Source organism: Venustampulla echinocandica (assembly GCF_003357145.1).
Source record: "Venustampulla echinocandica strain BP 5553 chromosome Unknown scaffold_18, whole genome shotgun sequence".
NCBI classification, from domain to species: domain Eukaryota; kingdom Fungi; phylum Ascomycota; class Leotiomycetes; order Helotiales; family Pleuroascaceae; genus Venustampulla; species Venustampulla echinocandica.
The window spans coordinates 90289-97878 of record NW_022474223.1 but is presented as its reverse complement, the minus strand read 5'-3'; the positions used below and the strand labels follow the sequence as shown (position 1 = coordinate 97878).

Sequence of the window (7590 nt, the reverse complement as noted above, 5' to 3'; positions counted from 1 at the left end):
GTTCCCCGCAGTTACACCATCTTTCTGAGCTCTCATCGTCGTCCCCGCCTTTTACCAGACTCTCGATGCCTCCTTCTCCCTTGCCCCCTTTCTCGTCGTCCCCAATCCCCTCATTCTTCCCTTTTCTTCAGATCTCGTTGCGTCGCGCCAATTACCTTAGAGAGGCAACAAATCAAGCAGATCGGCCCGCTTTCCAAATTAACCATGGCCCTCGTATCTCTCCATTTGATCTTTATGTCCGAAACCTTAGGGCGCAAAGCGCGGGCCAATTCTCGTCGATGATCGATGGTTCGGCTCCTATCAGGAGGTTTCTTGTTCAATCATCCCGAAGGTCGATTCTTTTCCCAATTCCCGCCCCGCACTCCACGCCCGTCCGCTTATCTTGGTTCGATTTGGCTCATCCTCTGCTTCTTCCCCAGGTTTTAGTGACGCAGGGCGATAGCCTGAATTGTTGCCAGCCGTGCGTCGGCAAACTCGGTGGCAGGGTGGCATCTTAGGGCTTGGGGGCGACGCCTTCTGGCAAGCAGGGGATTGCGGGCAGCCCATGCCTTGCCTTGCCGTACCTTGCCTTACTTTGCCTGACCTTGCCTCTCCTTTTCTCTGATGCAACACATGCATGCGAGTGATCTTTTGCGAAGAATCCCTAACGCTTTCTTCTGTGCGCCAGATGATGCATCTCCCTACTTCGGCCAGCGAGATGATCCGGTATTGCAGGGGTCTGCTAGTAGGGTAGGGATTCGGGCTTAAGAGCCCAGATTCCATTCGAGCGGCGCCAGCTGGAGGTTGAGAGGGACATGGATTGTGAAAAGACAGCGAAATATAGAGGGGGAAAGGTGTGGAGTCACTACAAACACTGTGGAGAGTCTGGAGAGTGCTGAGGACCCTTGGGATCGCTTTCTCTGGGGCAGAGGGTGGGGAATCCCCGGGGAACCTTGAGCTATCGCAGACTATCGCAGGCCCTCTCCAGGCCATCCCAGCCATGTTCGGTCTTGAGTGCCGAAAAGGTTATGCGAGGACGCAGCCAAGCTTTGAGGAACTGGTGGAGGGTGCACAGGGGACGATGAACAGCACAGGGGCAACCAAGCGAGAGTGCTACGTACGAAGTACTCGTACAAGCTTGCAGGCGTCCGGATTTAAGTGGTACCGAACTTGTGAAAGTTTGGGAATGGCATCGGATTGGTCTGGGAAAAGCCAAAAGTCGATGCTTTAACAAGATGAAGAGATGTGAGGGCGAAAGAACGACGAGGGGAACGAGCAGATCTCAGCGAATCTATTTTCCTCATACGGAAGTGGACCTCGTGCAGTGCAGACCGAGGTAAGGACTGTCAATCGAATGTTTGTGGTTCTGGACCTCGTTCTTTGCTTGCTAACCGGCGGAAGAAGTCTCAGTCGCTACCAAGAGAACAAGAGACAGAGCGATGGTCGAGATTGACTCTACGAAGTAGACTGAATGCTATTGACGAAGCAAAAAGGTGAAAATTGGGGAGAAGGAGGCGCCCTCAAGAGACCTATCTAACGGCACACATCGGTGGTGTAACCTCCGCATAGCCTTTGCCGGCACGCAAGCGTTTTGCTCTACGGATATCTCCATAGTTCTTACTTCGCCTACTGACTGTTGTTGTACAATGCCGGGCTGTCTCGCCTTTTGGCTTCTGGAAACAATATTATTCTAACATCTCCTCCGACAACATGGACTCCACCCATGAACTCCTCGTTCAATTCCTCGTATGTGTCCACCGCCACCGCCAACGCGAGAAGTGACGAAAGCTAGCTCTGCAGTCCCCTCTCGTTTCAGTTCCTCGCTGTACTACGAATACCACTGAATAGCATAAGAAACTTGCAATGCAGTACGCTACGCTGCACTGCTGCATAAAATCATTCCCGACCTGCATTCTGATCATTTTGCCTTGCCCTGGTTGCCTCTTTTTCCGATGGTGGCTTGCGATCTTTCTTCTCATGTCTAGGCAGCATGATTTCTCGCCCTCCAGGTCGCTGTGGACCGCTGCATGTACCGTACCTACAGTAGTATGGCAGCAGCTGCAACGGTGTGTCGCGGTACTGCACACTGTACGTAGTACTCGAGTACTGTGACATACGATCCTCTCATAGCCCAAGACCATTTTCAACAGGCACCCTCGGTCCGTACCGATAATCCCGTCTGCTTCGCTAAGTTCGTTTTTATCCAGCTCCTCCTATGCCGACCCCGATTGCACCCAACTGGTTAAAATTATCCAGCGTCCCGAGTACCGCGCGAAATATAGAGTAGCTACTACTCTTATCTATTTTCATCCCTCGTTATGCTACTGCCTGGGAGTGCCGGGCAGCCCAGATCCCAACTGCAGACGCCATTATTTACATTTGCAAATGGCGCACTACATCCTACCCTGCCCCAGAATTCCATTTCTTTAGATCGCCAACCCAAATCATCCCACAGCTTCTCCCAATTGACGCTTGTTAATTCTCGTACCGTTGATCCCGACTATCCACGCCCCCGCCCTGCATGTCTCATTGTCTCTTCTCCAGATTCTCCCGTCCCGCCACCGAATGACCCGAAGACAACCTAAAACTTCTCCACAAACCTGCATCACAATTGCCATCCAATCATTCTCTATAGAAGCCAAAGAGAAAGAAGGAGAAGCAAAAACAAATATCCGATGATGATGATGGGGTTACGAATAGGCTGAATACCCTATTCGCCCGCCCGCCCTCCAGTCCACACCACCATGGAGGCTCAACATCAACCCTCTGTATCAGGTTTCTGTCCACAACACCAAGTTTTTGTGTCTTACCGCTCCTTGGTTTTCACATACTACCACTGTGCATTAGTTAAATCGACATTTATACCCTCCAAGTCAATTTCTAAGGGGGATCGACACCACCCTTGTCTTCATTCGGCCGTCCAGCCAGCACGCACGGTACTGCTGTACGAGCAGCCCTTGTCCAACTCTATGTATGCTGGTACCTCCAGGGCAAAGTTACAACGTTGCGGCCGCATACGCAGGTCACCTCATACACTGACTGTACCAAGATGGGCCCCCAATCATGTCACGACAACCTAAAAAATATCCCGTGCCAGGGTCCTGTTCCTCACTGGACCGCTGGCTGCGTGCGGTGCATGCATGCACGCATAACCTCCACAAACGCATAGTAGCCAACTTAACAGAGCGCTGATCTCAAGGGAAACTCCGGACTCTCCTGCGACAAAATGGCATAGGAGGCGTAGACGGGAAGGACCACGGTGACCGAAAGGTAAAAGCCATCAAGAATTCAAGGAATTGGCGCAATCCTAATCGACCATTTTCGGAAATCAGAGAAGTTGCCGATGTGGCTGTGGGCGTCGTGGCGTACCGGGGGGCGCGCCGATTTAGGAGTCAGGCACGCCGGGCCTTCCGTTGGATCAAAAGGTGCTGCTTCTCTCGTATGTCGGTATCGTGAGGGAGCTACGTGTGCAGTATTTTTGCTGTATGATGCCGGATGAAGAGGATGAAGACCTTGGGCACCAGACCAGTAGCAACCTAACTACTATTTTCAACTTTGGACACTAGGCAGTGGTAAGTGACTCTAGGTTTTGCCGTGTAGGTCAGAGACTAAGAAGCGGTAGCTCGCAGTTAGAAATAGACCTGAGGCTCTATTATACGTTACCGCCCCTTGTAAGTGTTGGGCGCCGAATGCCAAGAAGGAAAAACTGGATTATGAGTGAAGGCAGCTAGTTGTGGAGGAGGTGGCGTGGTGAGTACGACGTCGGTGGTCATTCCTAGGGAGGTGGCGTGGTAGAGCTCCAGTTAGTCACAAGGCCATGTTCCAGGCTTCGTAGCGCTGTACGTAGAATGTTCCATCTACGGCTCTGCACAGAGCAAATGTTAATAGGAGAATATGGTATTTCAGAGTGATGAAGTTTTACAATCTCGAAGTTTTATAATCTTGAAGCTTCTATGATTTTGAAGTATATGTACTTGTATCGTCATCGTCATCCTCATCCCTAGACATCCAATTTTCAAAGTTTTCCTTAATTCGTTATGTAACAGGGGTATAATAATGTGTACGACTTTCCCAAATATAAACATGTTAATAGAATGTCTCGGACTCGTAAGGTGATGCAGGTGAAGATGCATCCCATTGTTGAAGCAAATTGTGGTGTATAACATAAACCCATCCCCAAAAAGAAACCCAACGCACACTATGGGTATCACCAATAAATAAGGTCAACTATCATTCCCAATCGTATATCCCCAACCCCGCCCAGACCAAAGAAATCATAAGACGAAAGAGGTGGGTGTGTTGGTTACTGATGCATCATCATGTAATTCCCGTCGTAGTGGCCCATGCCGGCGTCCTCGAAATCCATCGCCATGCCGTCATATGGCATGTCTAGCCCGTCTGGTAGACTGCCCCAGAGCATCCCGTCGAGATCCCAGATGCCGGGGTGGTCCATCAATACCATCCCGTCCTCGCCCATCATCTCGATATGCGGTATCTCTGGTCCGTCTAGCATGTGTCCATTCATTCCGTTCATCCCATGCATCATATGGTTCATCCCATCGACACCAGTCATTCCATTCCCGTTCATGCCATTCATAGAAGACGGAGGAGTCAATCCGTTGACCCCATTTTCGCTCTTCACCTGTGTTGGCCCCATCCGCGGGCTGTTTTGTCGTGTGAGAGGACTCTTACTCGCCTCATACATCTTCACTAACACCTCCCGACTCCTCCTTGCAGCCAGCGACCAATCAGTCATGCCTTCAAAAGCCTCTAGAACGACCTCAATCTGAGCCTGACAATCTCGGACGAGTTGTGTGTTCCAGGACTCCCAAAACATGCTAATAAGTGGGATCATCGAAGCCTGATACATGAACCAGACTCCATTCCAACCCAGCATCTGGTTTGCAGTCCATTCGCGCGCGATGTCCTCGATCGTCTGTTTTGCGATGGTTCGACATCTGTTGACTGCCTCAAGTTCGTCCTGGGTTGCTGTCACTTCATTTCCGGCGTTAGCGAGATTGAGGAGGACGGGCCGATGTAGAACAATGCGGAGGTTCTGGCAGCGCCACTTCATGACACAGCGTGCCGTATAGATCGATTCCGGACAGGGCTCTGTCGATCTTAACATGTACGGGAGATTTTCCTGCCATGCGACGAGTTGATTGTCGAGATTGGCCCGGTCCTCGGGCCGAAGTAGCGGTGATTGGGCTAAAGCATCTTGAATTTGTGTGGATATTTTGCAGAACTTGACGTTCTCAATCATGAGCGCGTTTCCGGCATTCTGTCCCATTATCCTCTGTAAGTATGTTAGTTTGATATGGATCGCGATTTACTCATACGACTTACCAAATCATTCGTCTCCTCTGGCGACCGTATCGTGATGCCCGGTCCCCAGCGTCCCATAGAAGGCCGACCAAGCGTAGTACCTGCCCAAGTGTCGACACAGAATAAACTCCACCATGTTCTTCTTCTTTGCTCGATTAGCATTGTACTGGCATTAGCCTGCTCAACCAGGCCCTCTCTATGAAGTCCCATGGCACAAGCCATTCGCAATGCAGCGCCCATCATAGCATTTGCCATATTGGGTCGGTTGATGTAATGCAGATAGAAACCGCCCAGCAAAGTTAGAGCTTGTAAAGTCTCCAAGTGCCCACTACCGAAGCTATCGAGTCCTAAGTGCTCTTTTGCCCGTTGGTAGTAGGTGATATGGGAATGATCGTCCGACTTGTTTGCAGCAATGCTACCCATTGCGAAGACCATGTTGAGAAGGGCCAACCATGGCGCATCATGGCGTCGTGCATTCAGATAATCGGCCCTGAAGGAAGGCTCGTCGAGCATAGGCACTAAGATCTGGACTCGGTTGAAGTAGGCATCAATTAGAGTCTGGCCCTCCGATGACCACGTAATTGCGAGTAAGCTCTTGACAGGGACACCAGGCCGCGGCGTAGGGTAGTTGCTAGCGACGTTTGATTGCTTGTTGTAGCTGTTGCCGTTATGTGAAGCGGCGAGGAAGGATCGTAGCTTTGGTGCTACCTTCAGGATCACGAGGAAGGCGGCCTTGATCGAACTAGCCCCCAAATATGAAGTCTGCCGATCTACAGATAGAGATAGTGCATTCACATCGTCAGCTTCTGCTGGTATTGGGTCTCGATTTCGTCGCTCTTCATCCCATTCCGTATCTTGGCTAGGTATTTGCTCGAGATGAGCGAGAGTCCGGTGATCTTCTTCAGACACCGAGGCGATGGGTGAGAGTAAATCTTGGGAGATCTGGGATAGTGGCGATGTGGTGCTATGAGAGCCAGTTGGTGATGTCTGTGCTTGCACACTACCACGCTGGTCGCCGCGATCGAGGAGGACAATCAACTCTTGGCGGGACAAAGGGAGCAATGACTGTGGATCACGAGTAGGATATAATCTTTTAAGAACGCTTCGACATTCTTCGAGCGATTGCGAGAGCGCATCAAGAGTCCTATTGCGGTGTCACCTCGTTAGCAATGCAGCACACGTTATTGCCCCACTACCGCATCGGGACCGTCGCAGACGTACTTGCGAGATGGGATCACCCGTTGACGATGTTTGTCATAGTAGCACGGCTTTGGCGATCGACATCCAAGACATTGGCCACACGGCTGGCGGCCGTCACACCGAATCTTTCGTCTTTTGCATTCTGCACACGCATGAGGAGTGGTGATCCTTTTTGATACTCCATTAGTTGTGGGTTTTGGTGCTTCTTGAGATTGTTCCGCGGTGGGCCGAGGTGGAGCTAGGCCTTGGACTAAGTGCAAATAGACGCAGCGGTCAGTATCCAAATAACTTGCAGCTTCGGAATCACTACTAGTGCTGGGATCTATCTGACTTACAGGTATGGAACATCTTGGACGATTCAAGTAATGGAGTCATGGAGAGCGGTAGAGGTCCCCGGTGGACAAAACCGTCTTTAATTCTCCGATTCAGAGGAGTTTCGACGATGCAAGTTACCCTTCTCGGAGGGAGGAACAGCAGAAGTTATGTGCGCTGACCAGACGCAGTAAGACAGGCGTCGGTAGTGGTAGGTGGGGGAAGTCCAAGAACTCCGATATTGACCACTATCTTGCAGGGAAGATTTACATACACGGACCCTGATGGGCGGTTTGTAAGAGCTTACCGCAATGCCGTTCCTATGGCGGCGGGAGGATCCAGTAGCGGACTCGGCCGTGCCAGCGAAATTATAAGTTCGTTGTAGACAAGGAAGTCTCAGGGCTGGGACTGGGTTGATGCGGTACGACGGCGGTAGGTAGTATATGTGCGGGTCACGTACTTTCGTATCGTTGGACTGTACTTTGGGGGCACAGAGGGGTCCAGAGGAAACTGCGTCAGCACGGGGGGGGTGAGAAGGGGGCGCTGGAAGTGTTCGGCCGGCCGCAAATATATATGAATAAAGTCCAAAAGTAGGAGTGGCCTGTGAATAAAGTGATTGTTGCAACCTGATGACTTTAATAGTTCTGCCTAGCCCTGAATGGACACCTGGTACAAAACGGTGGTGAGGTGAGGCTTGATAACAAGCGGTGATATAGAGCTAAGCTGTGGAGACTAGATGGCAGTACAGTAGTTTACCAGGTCGAGAGGACGGAG

The 7590-nt window shown here is 51.0% G+C and overlaps 1 protein-coding gene across 1 annotated transcript; it reads right to left on the bottom strand.

Annotated features, from left to right (window-relative positions):
- Nucleotides 1–4282: 4282 nt before the first annotated feature.
- On the bottom strand, nt 4283–6688 carry BP5553_10700 (Zn2 DNA-binding protein; the record flags this gene model as incomplete). The annotated part of the gene is made up of 3 exons (XM_032019323.1): nt 4283–5275; nt 5326–6448; nt 6543–6688. 3 exons carry the CDS (start codon nt 6686–6688, stop codon nt 4283–4285), a joined length of 2262 nt encoding a protein of 753 aa, XP_031864535.1.
- Between the last annotated feature and the right edge of the window lie 902 nt (nt 6689–7590).